The 15,664-nt window shown below is 34.5% G+C and overlaps 1 protein-coding gene across 4 annotated transcripts in view; it reads right to left on the bottom strand.

Moving 5' to 3' along the window:
* Nucleotides 1-15,664, bottom strand: part of KANSL1 (KAT8 regulatory NSL complex subunit 1) — a 243,673-nt gene that overhangs the window by 62,161 nt on the left and 165,848 nt on the right. For all 4 annotated transcript variants that reach the window (XM_037810006.1, XM_037810005.1, XM_037810007.1 and 1 more), the window contains one exon: nucleotides 7,442-7,583. In XM_037810006.1, the coding sequence (XP_037665934.1) occupies nucleotides 7,442-7,583 (142 nt within the window). The remainder of the gene's footprint in view (nucleotides 1-7,441; nucleotides 7,584-15,664) is intronic.

The raw sequence follows: 15,664 nt of genomic DNA, 5'->3' as shown, positions 1-15,664 counted from the left end.
GGATCCCTTCCAATTCAAAAACCTCTACGAAATAGGGGATGCAAAGGGTCGAAAAGAAAAAAAAAAACAAAACAAAACAAAGAAAGGAAATACAACCTAATATTCCTGAAAGCAAGAGAAAACTTATACCCATTCTAGAGTAAGACTACGCATAGCCTCTGAAGAAAATGAAGCCAGAGAAGAGCCACTAATAATAAACACAAAACATTTACTCTCGCCTTCAAAATGAAATTTCTCTGGTTAAAAGAACTTCTGCTTCAAAATATTTGTTTGCTACAATCACAGGCATAAGATACATCTACAGATTTTACTATTTCCGAGTGAAAATGATTTGCAAAAGACAGCTATCTTGCATATGATTGCCTTCTCAAAATATTGCATTACATAGACCTTCCCTGCTTAAGATGCACAAACCACCTCCATGTTTCCTATATAAAGGAAGCTCAAACTCATCTTGGTATTCAAAAGTTCCCCCTAATATGCCTGTATCTTATTAATCAATTTCCAACTATGCCCCCCCCACCCTGCCCCATTCTCTGTACCAATCTCATCATCTCCTAGACAAAATGGTTGTTGGTTGCTTTTGGGTCGTGGGGGTTATTACAAAGTAGAAAGTAAATCAACCTAATTAAATGTTATAATACTGCCTGTTCCCATGTTTCTGCACTGATTTTGCCCTTTCATATATTTTATCTGTCCAGATTATTACTCATTCTTCAAAAGAAAGTTTCAAGTCCAAGTTCCACCACCTTCCAAAAAAATGCTCCTTGTTAAATGAGCCTCTAACTGACTTTATTCCATACTTCTTGACTTCCCAAAGCATGGTAACTGTATTTTACATTCTCAGTATTTAAATCTAATGTCCAGAGAAGAACCATAGGTCAAACTGTTTCATTTACTGTTGCCCTAATTTGTTGTTTAAATGTTAACTAATGGGAAACTCCTTAACAAGTTGGACAAATAAAAATGTATTTGAATTCTGCATATCCACTAGCAGCTGTACACCAAGGAAGGAAATGCATTAACAAATTTTTGTTGTTATGTTTACAATGTTTTCTCCTGAATAGGGAAATATTAAGTTTACATTAATTACAGGCAAGAACCTAAATAAATCCAATTACTAGGTATAAAATTATTCCCTCAATTTCTCCTTCAGGTGGGTAGGAAAGTCAGGACACAACAACCAATTACTCCAAAGGGAAGAACTTCAGAAGGGTGTAATGTCTCAAAACACCTCTCAGAAATACTACAAAGACACCCTGAAAAAGGATTTTAAGACCTGCTATGGGACTATCTATTCCTCCTTATTTTATAGATCCAGAGAAGACTTGAGTCCAAGGTCATATCTCAACAGGTCAATCCACAGCAGAACTCAGGATAAAAGCTGAGTTTAACTATTATTTTGTTGTCTGATTTGTTCAAATTAATCTATTAAATCATTTTTTAGGTCAGGGACACACACACACACACACACACACACACACACACACACACAAGGGGGGGGGAGTCCATTCCTTAGGAACTTACTTTCTAATATTGAAGGAGAGACAAACAATATAAGTAAGTCATAAATACTGAAAAGAAAAAAAAGAACGATGAAGGGATTAGGAGGTGGGGGTGGGCATATTGGGCAGTTGGTATAAACTGCACTGCGAAGCTGACATTAGAGCCAAAATGTGAAAGAAATGTCGGAAAAAACCTTGGGGATATCTGGGGGAACAATCAATGCAAAAGTTTTAAGGTTGGAGCAGACCTGATGATTTGAGGAACTGTAATAAATCTGACATAGGTGGAGAAAAATGCATGAGCGGAGATCATGAGGAGCTAAAGTCAAAGAACTAAAGTAGGGAGAGATCCTGCAGGGTCCTTGTAACATATTATGAATACATTAGCTTTTATGTTCAGATGGAAAGTAAAAGGAGAGTTTCAAGCAGAAGGGGGAAATGATCTGATTTATGGTTTAAAGGAATCGCTCCAGCTGTTGTATAGACATGAAGACTAGTGGGGGGAAAATACAGAAGCAGAAAGAACAGTAGCTTGGACCAAAATGCTTGAATTCCGAATATATATATTTGAAGACAGAATCAACTGACTATGCAAATACACTACTGCAGGATATGAGGGAAGGGGGTCAGAAACACACCCACGAATTCTGCCTCTGCAATTAGAATGGAGGTCCCATTAATCTGTTCAGAGGTCTTTTCGATGTGCTTTAGCTTTAATCAGATCTATTTTTTTTGCAAATTCAAATGCTATATTGATGCAGTTAACATTCATCTATACATTGCTTTCTATCCCCTCAATGTAAGCTCAGTATAGTACACAAAACCAAACACTAGATTTTTAAATTTATACTACACCTCATTCCAAAAAGGATGAAAAGGTGCTAAAAAGAGGATGAGCAAAAAGAAAAGCATCCAAGTAGCTAAAATTCATTCATTCAACTAACACTTACTGAGTGTCTATTATGTGCTGAGCAATGTAAAATTCTAAGAGTAAGATAAAACACATTCCACCTGTAAGGAGCTTATCTTCATTTAGCTCTGGACAGACAGGTAGCGAAATATTATAGATAATGCTATAACATTAGTTTAGAAAAGGCGACAAGAGCAGGAAAGTGGTAGAGACTAGATGGAAGTGAGGCATTACAGAGGAGGTCTACATGATTCCTTAAAATTTCCCTAAAATATATCAATATAATTTGAGAATTACTAATTAAAGTGTACATTATGTTTTATGCCCCTTTCTGTACAGTTTGTTTTATTCCACAATAAAATTTACCAGGGAGAAAGTTTAATCCAGTTTAATAACCATGAAAGGAAAGGTTATAATTAGCTAAGAAAACTTCATAAAGTTCCATATACCACCTGTCATGGTAGCCCCAAAGCTGGGTATCCTTGGTTTTTTAAGTGTGTCAGTGCTGCCTGTTGTACTCTGAAATAATCAACAATTGGCAGAGGTCAAAATAAAAAGCTAGGGGAGCCCCACTTCTTTATCCTAACTCCCATGTCAGAACCAGGATCCTGCATGCCCAGGCAGCCCAGGCCTGGAGAACTCCCATGAGACTGAAGTGAACTTCTGCTTTACACAAGAACCAAAGGAGTTGGGATAGGTCACAGCTGCATGCAGTCTTAATATAATAAAATTTTCCCTCTGTGGAAACATAAAGCTGTCCTACCTAAGACAAAAATATATTTAAAAAAAAGTAACATAAACCCAAATGGAAAAAGGACAGAATGATAAAAGGAACTGTGCTGGGCTTCATTATAAAACATGGCAAAAACAAACTAGCAAAAATGACAAAAAAATAAATTAAGTTGTATTACTTGGGTTAATTGCTTCTCCTTATCAATTTCAGATAATATATATAGTAAAAGTACAAGACAAAAAATACCACCTCTTTTCAAAACAGAATTAAGATGCAACTTCAATGTTCAAAAATTAATTGTGGTGATGAATGGATGAATGCACAACTATATAATGACACAGTGAACAACTGAATGTACACTTTGGATGACTATACAGATTGTGACTGTATTTCAACTGAATTAAATTAAATTGAATTAAAAAAAAAAAGATGGAATTTCACATACTTGCTTACTGTCACTCTCAGCAGGTCAATCTTCCCAAACCATCTTAAAATAAACCACTGCCCCCAGTGCAGACCAGTTCTACAAGAACCACACTGGATTACCTGGATGAGACACAGTTATTCAAAATGCCTTGTAACCCTCTTAAGATGGAGTTTCAACTGCTTTAATCAACTCTGAAGACAAAGTTTTTCCGAGGCTTCTGCTGTTCCCATTCAAAGACAAATTGTAACTACAATTGATCATGAAACCTAGATTCAAATCATGAAAAAACCCAGGCATCCCTGGTATTATGGTTAGGATCATCTGTCAACTTGGCCAGGTGATGGTGCCTGGGTATCTATCTGGTCAAGCAAGCACTGGCCTAACCCTTACTGCAAGGACATTTGTGACTGGTTAATACACGAGAAGGCTGGTTTATTAAATCGTCAGTCGACTGACTACATCTGGGGTGATTACATCAACTGAAGGGAGTGTCGTCCACAAGGAGAGAATTCAATCACCTGGATTTAATCCTATCAGTTGAAGACATTTAAGGGAGAAGAGAGAGAACTTGTATTTCTTCTTCAGCTTAGCCAGCCTCTCCTGGGGAGTTCATTGAAGACCCTCACTGGAGTTGCCAGCTTGCTGCCTGCCCTACTGAATTTGGACTCATGCGTCTTGTCCTACAGAGCTTGGACTCGTGCATCCCCACAGTTGTGAGACACTTTTATAAAATTTCATATTTACACATATCTCCTGTTGATTCTGTCTCTCTGGAGAACTCTGACTAATACACCTGGCAAATGTGGGAGCAAGAAAGGAAGTGGGAATATCAACCCACTTTACTACAACACAGGAAGAAAAAAAGCTACACATCAGTAACTCGAAAAGTAGCCAAGTATTTAAAGCTACTATAAACATGAGAAACAGGTTCTATAGTCAGATATGAGTATCTCAGCTCTGCACTTACTTGGCTGTAGGACCAAGAACAAAGTCTTCGCTTCTCTGACCCTTCATCTACTCACCTTTAAAACTGGGAATAACAGTATAAAGTGCTTAACACAGTGTCTGGCACATAGTAAGTGCTTAAAGACCTGCATTATAGTGCTACATAGAGTCTAAATACACATTAATATATCTTGAGGGTAGGGGGATTCCATGGTTTATTTGTAGAAAAGACATTCTCTAAACATAAATATTTAATGAAGTTCTGAATTCTCTTGACATATTACTCATTGGGGTATCATTCTAGTTTTGCTCTTCAGAACCTGGTAACAGAAGCTGAATATTCAAACTGAAGACAAAATTTATCTCAAAAGTTATCTACAATGCCTTATTTTACAGATCAAGAAACTGAGGCTTAACAAAAAGGTTAAAAAAGGTTAAGTGACTTTTCCTTTCCAAGGTCATATAGCCTTGGTATATATGCCTGGTAGCAAAACCCAAGTCTGGTGTTTCTCTAATACATATATCCTATATGATAAAACACTTGGATTATCAACATATACACAAAACTTCAGAATAACCACTTTCCAGATATTCAGAAATATCTAAAGTTTTTGAAAGTTTCCCAAAACTTCTCTGTCATTACTGCTGAGTGACGAGCTAAAGAATAAAGCAGGAGCCAAAACTGAAGAGTATCTTCTCACACACAGCTAATGAATCTGTAAACTGATAAACACTGTCAAAATATTTTTCTAAAATATGTTTCAGAACATAAAAGCATTCATGCCTTTGAGTCAGGTAAATACCTTTATCATAGCATGGTTTATAATATAATTTTAATAAACAGCTTAACAACTGAAATAATCAACAACAAAGAATAGACAGAATGCAGGCAATAAAAATGTTTTCCAAAAAACGATGTTTGGGAAATGTTCGTGCTACACATGTAACATAATCATGTTTAAACAAATTATTTATGCAGTTAAGAAAAAAAAAAAAGAAAAAAAAAAAAAAAAAAAAAGGAAGAAAATATGCCAAAGTGTTCATACTGTGAGGTTAACTTTGAGTTTGGGTGAGTTGAGTTTTTTTGGGGGGTGGGGGGTGGTGCGGTCCTTTTTTACTTCTTTGTATTGGTACATAGTATTTAATCAATTTTAGGACACATTATTTTTCACATATCAACATCTCTTAAACTACAGTGCATCTTACAATTGGTGACATGTCCCAATTCAAGTGAAATAATTTTTTAGTGGCACTTAAAATAGTGGTGCATCATATAATCAATGGCATTGCAGATTCTAGGAGCTATAGTAGTTTTATAACGGGGAACTAAATAATATATCATCTAATGCATACATAAACTCACACATACACGTATGTATGTATGAATGTGTACATTTATATATATATATAAAATAAACAAAACAACAAATATGACTATCATTATACTAACCTCCGTTGTTACTAAGAAACTCTAGTTCTCAAATATGGAAATTCCCACTTAACTACTAGCTATAAAAACCTGGAAACAAGCACTGAAGAGGTGTCCAAGACAAAGCAAGACAGCTTTTCTCCTTAGGATAAGCATATCCAGATACCTGTAGCTACTTTTAATCACCATTTTAGCTTACATTCTACAAATCTCACTTAAAATTTCCTTTGTGAAGAAGAACTAAGGAGAGCAAAATATTCACTACCCTTGGTTTCAGTTTTTAGTTCTAATTCCTCATTTGCTCTATTTTTTTTTTTTTTAACAAGTTAGTCACGATTTAATTTGTTTCCCTACCCTAGGTCTGGGGATGGGGTGGGGGGGAGAGTAAGCCTTCTGGACTTTGCCTTCAATTACAAGATGCTCTGTTGAACGTACAGAGATTTTTATATAAACCTATTTTGGAAAAAGCTTGAAGTACTATACAGTGGAATTTTTGGAATAAAAGCTTAAGTGATTAAATATAAGAGACTACAGCACTTTTATTTCAAACCCCCACCATCCTGTTCATCTTGTCAACTGGTCATCCTTTAACTTTCAGCCTAGAAGTTAATTTGATGAATACTGTTCACAGTACAGCAATTTTCTCAAGGCAAGACAAAAAAAAGTTCTGTAACACTCAATTGTAGGAACAGTAGACTCTTCATTTCATTCAGACTCATGTATATCGACAATGGAGCTTAAACACACCAAACTAATGCCAAAAATGCCTTGTGAGAATGCTAGCTCCAGAAAGGCAGGATTTTTGTTCACCAATATGACTTTACTAAAGAGAACACTATCTGGTACACATTAGGCACTCTCTTTTCCATGCACTTTTCTTCCTGAGTCAAACTCAAACTGAGAACAGGACTTTTTCTAAGTTGATTTTTCAATAAGAAAAACTATACATTGTGTTACTGTTAAATGTAAAACTTATCAATTAAGAATCAGTTCTCTATAGACTGAAGGACACAGGAAAAGAAAAATCCTAATCACCAATATCTAATTTTACACGAACAATATTTGAGGAAAAACTGTATTTTTCCTCAAGAAAGCAAGGAAAGCTTAGCAGTAAAACAGGAACACATCTAAGCAAAAATGCAAAACATTAAAATTCTCAATAGGCACTACCATTTTTTCCATAAAGATAACAAGCATGACAGTTATAGCCAATGGATTACAATCAGTCTCTTTTTCATATGCTTTCTGTTAGCCTAGATATCCAATCTGTTTTGTTCTAACTATATGTCTAACTTAACATTATATTCTGTTTTCTGCACTATACTAAAAGAAACATGAGGTTCTAAACAAATCAAACCACTTTATCAGATCATATTAAACCATTCTCCTTGATATAGTTAATATGGTCATTGAAGGGATGGAAGGGGATGAAATAAAAGGGATAACGGTGGTTTTTAGCTGGGTTGAAAAATACCAGACACTTATGTCTTACCTTATTAGCACGAATCTGTTTGTAAATATCTGTTTGCTGCCGAATTCGATATTCCAAGTCAGAAACATGAGCCTGAAGCCAGTTCCAGCGGCTGACAATAGCTGCTCGGTCTGCAGCCCATCTCCATTCAGACCGGCGCCTCCTAAAAGAAAATAAATGGAGTGAAATCCAAGAATGACCAGTAACATTATACAATATGGGGGGAGGGTAGGAGAGGGTGTTAAACATTCAAAGGTCCTTAACATGGAAAAGCTCTAGTACCAAGAAAAACCCCAAACTTACATGTGTCACAGGACACATAAGGATAAAACCATGTACTTGGTAGAACTACCTTCTCGTATCCCGATCTGGTGGCACATAATTCCTCTGAAACTGCTTAATTTCTTAGGAGATAGAAATATTCCCTACTTTAAGACATATATGAAGAATAGAGCATCTAAACAGAAAATCCAAGAGACTATGAATTAGTAAAGCCACTCAAGAATTCAGCAACATTGCCAAGTAAAAATCAAGATACAAAAACTAATAAGGTTTGTATATGCCAACAAGTAGAAAATATTCTTTTAAAAAAAGGCACTATTCACAACAGCAACCAAAACAATGATTATATACAATAATAAGTCTTTACAGGGAAAATAATAAAATCTGAAAGACCTACATAAATGGTGAGTACATTTTTTAAGATGGCAACTTTTATATACATCTATGAATTAAAATTCTAATCTAATTCCTTACAGCATTTTTAACAGAAGCTGACAAACAGATCCAAAAACCCATATAGAAAAAAGGACCAACAGCAGAAAAATTCTGAAGAAAGGAGTATAATGGGAACTTTCATTACCAGATATCAAGACTTACTGTAACACTACGACAATTAAGGCATGTGGTACCGGCCCAAGGAGAGACAAAAAGTACAGTGGAACAGAATATAGAGCCCCAAAACTTAGAACTGGATGTAGAAAAGAGATGGCACTCAAATCAGTTGGGAAAGTATGAACTATTCAATAAATGATGTTGAAATACTGTGGAGAAAGTAAAATTAGTTCCCTATTTCATATGCCATAATTCTATAATTTTGGCTTTTCACATCCCTAAATCTGAAAAGCCAAATTTAAAACACAGAAGAATTATCTTTGGAATTTTAGAGCAGCATTTTAAACAACATGTAAAAAAATTATCTAATTTTCAAAATTTAATAAAAAGTCTAATATGCAAATTTAAAGGTGATTTGATTGGTAAAAGATAGCTGTGAGATAAAACAAAAGATTGAAAATCTGAATATATAACAGAACTCCTACAAATAAGTAAGAAAAAGCAAACAATCTAATAGAAAAATGAATAGGAAAATCACATGAGCATACCAACTATCCTGAAATTCTATTTCTGAACACACAAGCCACACATCTGCCTGAGGAAACAGGTTCACTACAACAGAGTTTGCAATAGCTAAAAATTAGTTACAATCTAATTCTGCTAAAGTAGGGAAATTTAAATCTATTTAGAAATAGATTTATCTATTTATTCTTTATATAGACATGGATTTATTATAGACTTACAAATATATGGATATATTCCTTTAATGGAGTTATATAACAATAAAAAATAAATTAATTGGAATTTTATGAATAAATGACTAAATCTCAACAATGCTGAATGAAAAATCTATATGAAAACTGAAGAACAAACTAAACTATTACATAAACAGATAACTGGTAAAGGTATAAAAACATGCAGAGAACTGATATACAACAAATTCAGGACCAAGATCCTCATTAACGATGAGAAGGGGAAAGGAAAAGTGGACTGTAGCTCTATCTGTAACGGAACATTTGACTTCCCTTAAAAAAAAAGAAAAAAGGTCTGGTAGAAATATGGTAACATTTTAATATTCCTTAAATATTAGAGGGGGTACATAATGCCCTTTATATTCTGCAATCAAAGTATTTCATACTCTACCACAAAATTCTTTTTCAAGAATGAAGAAGCAGTCACACTGCGCTTAGCCTCACTTCCAATCAGGATATACACACTGCTAAGAATTTAAAGTGTCTGCAAGTGACCTTTAACATAGTCTGCCAAAAGGGTGAAATACAACATAAGACAATAATAAAAGACAACAACATGCCTCATATGTTACCAGTAAACACAAATCTAACCACAGTAGGTTTAAAAATGAGTAAATACTTTAACTAAGACCAAGGGTAACAATGCTTATTTTAGTAAGTTTTGTATGGTCCAAACATAAGCCAGTCTACTCAACTCTTGTGATAAAGTACTATCTAATTATTTTCCTTCTTTTGGAAACAAGAGGCATTTTATAGTTCCCCGATATTGATGCAACAAGTACAAGACATAAAGATACTTTTCCTTTTAAGTACAGTTATCTGCTTCAATGTTAGCTACAGCTCCAGTTCTAGACATCTCGAAGGGACCTCACAAGGTCAAGGATAACATAGGGATCATTCCTGAACTATAAAAGGGTCCTCTTTTTCGAAAAAAAAAAAAAAAAAAAAAGGTGAAGCTAGTTAATGCTTATATCCAATTCTCTACCTCAAATACCATCTTCCTATCACGTAAAATTTCTTGGTTTTACAGATTCTTTACATTTCTAGAGCTACCATGATAGCCAGGTCCCCATCTACACCAATGGGCTACTCCAACAGCCTCCTTACCCAACACTCCCAACATGAGTCAATCATACTACTTACCCTAAAGTAAACTCCCACTAAACCTATTTTTTTTTCCCTGTCATTCTTATAGTTAAGGAATCATACAGCTCCTTCACTTCTTTTTAAATCCTGGGTCCTCAATGAAACAGTATAATATAAGGGGTGTCAAATACTGTAAGAGACAGTAATTTGAAGCCAGTGATCAATAAAATTAACAGCATTTAATGATAATTTATTCATAGATAAATGTTCTATCAACAGACACTGGCCATCCAAAAATAAAATCTAGTGATGAACACTGAAGCAAGGGAAAGATAATTTCCACAACCAAGGACAAATTCACAGCACTTCCTCCTTAGTCACCATTGGTAAACAAAGAATCCTGGCAGTCTCTCCAAACGATGCTGAACTCTGATTAGATCTTAAGCCTCAAGACAGTGTTTCAAGGAAACCAAGCACTCTAAGTTGGCGAGAAAGATTAAATCTATTTGCTATTTCTGAATTTAGACATATCTTGACAAAAAGAATATTTCTCTTTCTTGCTATTGTCAAAAAAACCCACAAAAAACACAAAAAACCTTTAATATCTGTTAAAAAGGTTGAGAATACAAAAGGAAAAGAAAATTACTTAAAACATTTCAGTTCAGAAAAACTTTGATGGAAAAATATCTTTTTTCTTTGATATTAAGGAACAACCCTTTTCAACTTGCCTAGGGTCACAAGTAATTAGCATACTTCCGACAAAGAAAGTCCAGGGCTGGATGGCTTCCCTGGTGAATTCCACCAAACATTTAAAGGAGAATTAACACGAATCCTTCTCAAACACTTCTAAAAAACAGAAGAGGAGAGAATACTTTCTAACTCATTCTACGAGGCCAGAATTACCCTGATACCAAAGCCAGAAAAAGACAGAAAACTAAAAGAAAATTACAGATCAATGTCCCTTATGAGCACAGATGCAAAGCTCAACAAAATATTGGCAAACTGAATTATATACCACGACCAAGTGAGATCTATCCCAGGAAGGTAAGGATGGTGCAACATAAGAAAAACTCAATATAATACAACATATTCAAAGAATGAAAAGACCGCTTCATCATGTCAACTGATGTAGAAAAGACATTTGGTAAAATCCAACACTCTTTCAGGATAAAAACACTCAGAGAACTAGGGGACTCTCTCAACATGATAAATATGAAAAACCCATGGCAACCATCATATCCAACAGTGAAAAAACAAAAGCTTTCCCCCTAAGATCAGGAACAGAAACAGGGTGCCCACAACTGCTATTCAACATCAGACCAGAAGTTCTTGCCAGAGAAATCAGGCAAGAAACGGGGGAAAAAAAAAAAAGACATCTAAATCGGAAAAGAAGCAAACCTATCTCTGTTCACAAGTGACATGATCCTATGTAGAGAATATCCCAAAGAATCTACAAGAAAGCTACTAGAACTTATAAACAAATTCAGCAAAGTTGCAGGGCAGAAGATAAACACACAAAAAAATCAATACTGTTTCTATACATCAATAATTAACAATTTGAGAAGAAAATTAAGAAACAAATTCCATTTACAATAGCATCAAAAAGAATTAAATGCTTAGGTAGGAATAAATTTAACCAAGGAGGTGACAAAACCTGTACACTGAAAACTACAAAACACTGCTAAAAGAAATTTAAGACATAAATAAATGGAAAGACATCCACCCTCGTGTTCATGGATAGAAGACTTAGCATTGTAAATATGTCACTACTACTTAAGCCATCTACAAATTCAATTCCTATCAAAATTCCACCAAACTTTCTGGTAGAAATGGAAAGTCAATCCTCAAATCCATATGTAATTGCCAAGGGCCCTGAATAGCTAATGATCTTGAAAAAGAACAACGAAATTGGAGGACTCACATTTTCTAATTTCAAAACTTACTACAAAGCAACACTAATTAAAACAGTGTGGTACTGGTGTAAGGACAGACATGTAGACAAATGGAATAGAACTGAGAGTCCAGAAATAAACCCACACATCTATAACCTGGTGATTTTTGAGAAGTATCAAGTGCATTCAACAGGGAAAGAAACACTCTTTAAATAAAGGTTGCTGAAACAATAGGAATTCCACACACAGAAAAAAGAATTTGGATTTCTAATTCACCATATACAAAAATGAATTTAAAGTGGAACAAAGATCAAAATATTAGAACTAATACTATAAATCTCTTACGAGAAGACATGGAAATATCTTTGAGACCTTGTTTAGGCAACAGATTCTTAGATTTTACACCGAAAGAATGAGCAATAAGAGAAAAAAATAAATTGGACTTTACCAAAATTAAAAAATCAAGAAAGTGAAGACAACCTACAGAATGGGAGAATATTATTTGTAAATCATATATCTGAAACGAGTTTAATATCCAGAAAGAACTCCTATAACTTGACAACAAAAACACAAATGATCCCATTAAAAAATGGACAAAGGATTTGGACAGACATCTTTCCAAAGAAGATATATAAATGGTCAATAAGCACATGAAAAGATGTTCAACATCACTGGTTATCAGGGAAATGCAAATCAAAACCACAGTGAGATATCACTTCACACCCACTAGGATGACTATAATCGAAAAAAAAAAATACATAGAAAGAGAGAGGAAGAAAGGAAGGAAGGAGGGAGGGAGGGAGGGAAGGAAGGAAGGAAAGAACTAGTGTTGTCAAGGATACGGATAAAAAGGAACCCTTTACATTGCTGGTGGTGTTGAAAATGGTGCAGCCACTGTGGAAATTATTTTGGCAATTCCCCAGAAACATGAAAATAGAATTATCATATGACCGAGCAATCCCACTTTTTGGTATATACCCAACATAACTGAAAGTGGGGACTTGAAGAGATATTTGTACACTAATATTTACAGCAGCATTAGTCACATTATTTACTTTAGTCTAAAAATGGAAGCAACCCAAGCGTCCACAAACAGATGTATGAATAAACAGAATATGGTATAAACATACAATGGAATATTACTCTACTGTAAAAAGAAATGAAGTTCTGATGCATTCTACAACATGGATCAACCTTGAAGGCATCATGTTGAGTGAAATAAGCCAGACACAAAAAACCAATATTGTATGCTCTCACTTATGTGTAATACCTAGAAGAAGTAAACTTCATAGAGAAAGATAGTAGTTTACAGGTTTTCCAAGGGCCAGGTAGGTGGGGCAGGAAAAGAGAGTTAGTTTTATAGGTATAGAGTTTAGGTCTGAGTTGATGAAAAGAGCTGGGGTAATGGGTATCAATGAAGGTAACACAATATTGGGAATGTGTGTGATTAATACTACTGAACTGTACACTTGCAAAGTATTTACTATGGGAAATTTTGAGTTATATATTTGTTCCTACAATAAAAAGCTTAAAAAAAAACTACGACATACTCCACATCCACTAGGATGGCTGTTATTAAAAACACACACACAAAATAATACGTATTGGTGAGGATGCAGAGAAATAGGGACCTTTGTACACTGCTGGTGGGAATGTAAAATGTGCAGCCACTATGGAAAACAGTTTGGTAGTTCCTCAGAAAGTTAAACACAGATTTACCATATAATCTGGCAATCCCACTTCTAGGTAACTACCTTAAAGAACTGAGAAAAGGGACTCAAACAGGTATGTGTACACCAATGATCATAGCAGCATTATTCACAATAGCCAAAAGGTGGAAGCAACCCAAGTGTCCATCAACGGATGAATGGATAAACAAAATGTGATCTATACATACAATGCAATATCACTCAGCCTGAAAAAGGAATGTAGTTCTGATACCTGCCACTACATGCTTGAACCTTGAAGACATCATACTGGGTGAAATAAATCAGACACCAAAAGGAAAAATATTGTATGACTTTTCTTATATGAAATACTTAAGCAAATTCATAGTCAGAAAGGAGAATAATGGTTGGGGGTGCATGTGGAAAGTTACTGTTTAATGGGTATGAGTTTCTGTTTGGGATGATGAAAACATTATGGAGAAGGTTACAAAAAACTGTCAATGTACTTAATGTCACAAAATTGTATACTTAAAAAAGGTTAAAATGATTATCTTATGTATACTTTACCACAATAAATAAATAAAAAAAGCACAAGTAATGGGACTGCTATATAGGTATTTTTCTAAATACCAGCCAAAACCAAGCCTCCTGATATTTTTGGAGACTGGCTAATGAACTAATTAAAGAAAAGTCAGCAGTATGGAAATACTAGTAATCCCCAACTCAAGAACAGGTTTCATTCTACAAATACATTTGTCATATGACGGCTTAGAACTGGAAGTGATTTCCAGCAGAAAGCTGTCAGTGTAGTTATTCCTTTATGTTTTTAAAACTGACTATCTGTAACGAAAAATGGAAATCCTTACCCCAAGAGAAATGTCCAAAAATGTATCCCAAGTGTTCAAAATACCAGCAATATGGGCAGAAAGAGAAAGCTGTTAGCAAAGGTAAGGTGTGTAGTTAACAAGTCTACGGTAAATCGTGAAGATGTTACCATACCACCGTGGCAGAACACCACAAAACATTATTACAAGGATAAAAGCTTCACATCTTATGTTTTTTCTTAAATGTAAATTTATTACTCTGGTATCTTATGGCTCAAAAAGAGGAGACATAGATTTAACATTAGGTTCATGCTGAATGTTTTCTAAACTTCAATAAACAACAAAGGACTGAGGTTACAGGGTAATACCTTAAATATAATAATGATTTGATTTCTAACGTAGGCATTATCAACAATAAAGAGAAAAATCTGGATTCTGGCACTGACGAGTCCCCAGATTTTGGGAAGTGGAAATTTTCTAGGTTTAAGAATAAAGCCTAAAACCTTTATAATACTATTTTTTTTTTATTTCTCTGTTAGTCATTTAGCTGGGATATTCATTAAAATCACTGTATCCATTAGAATTCATTCAACTTTTTCCTGTTCATTGCTTTGACTGAGCAGGACACCAGAATGCCTTCCAATTTATTATTTTGCTGTATGCTTTACCTCAGTTTTTACTAAAATATTCGTCAAGATGCACTGAAGGGAATTCATTTAAAGTTGTATTTTGCTACTTGCTTTCATAAACTTTTTATTAGAAAATTTGCTTTCATTAAAATTTTTTAGTATGAAGTGCTCTTTGGTTATCAAAATGCAGTAAAATACAATAGCAATATTTGCTTCTGTAATACTACATGAACAGCCAATTTTAATGTTGCCTTCTATGTAACAGTTATTTGCTTGTACAAAAAGATTTTTTACAGGGTTAGAAAATTACCACATATACAGAATTTAGGATGTTCTACTGGATCCAAGAATACTGAATATTGTATTTACATGAGCCAAAAATAATTTCCCCTAAAAAAGCTATTTATAAACAACACTCTGAAGCCATACAGCAAAAAGTACTTCTTTTCCTCAAAAATTCAGAATTCAGCTTACATACTAGCTAATGTGGCAAACAAAAAAGGAATAGCTCTTATTTTTAGTTCTTTAATATCATCTTAAATGGTATTGTTTATGGAAAT

Source organism: Choloepus didactylus, chromosome 18 (assembly GCF_015220235.1).
Source record: "Choloepus didactylus isolate mChoDid1 chromosome 18, mChoDid1.pri, whole genome shotgun sequence".
Lineage (NCBI taxonomy): Eukaryota > Metazoa > Chordata > Mammalia > Pilosa > Megalonychidae > Choloepus > Choloepus didactylus.
Note: the sequence above shows the minus strand (reverse complement) of the source record. Positions and strands in the feature narration are given on the sequence as shown.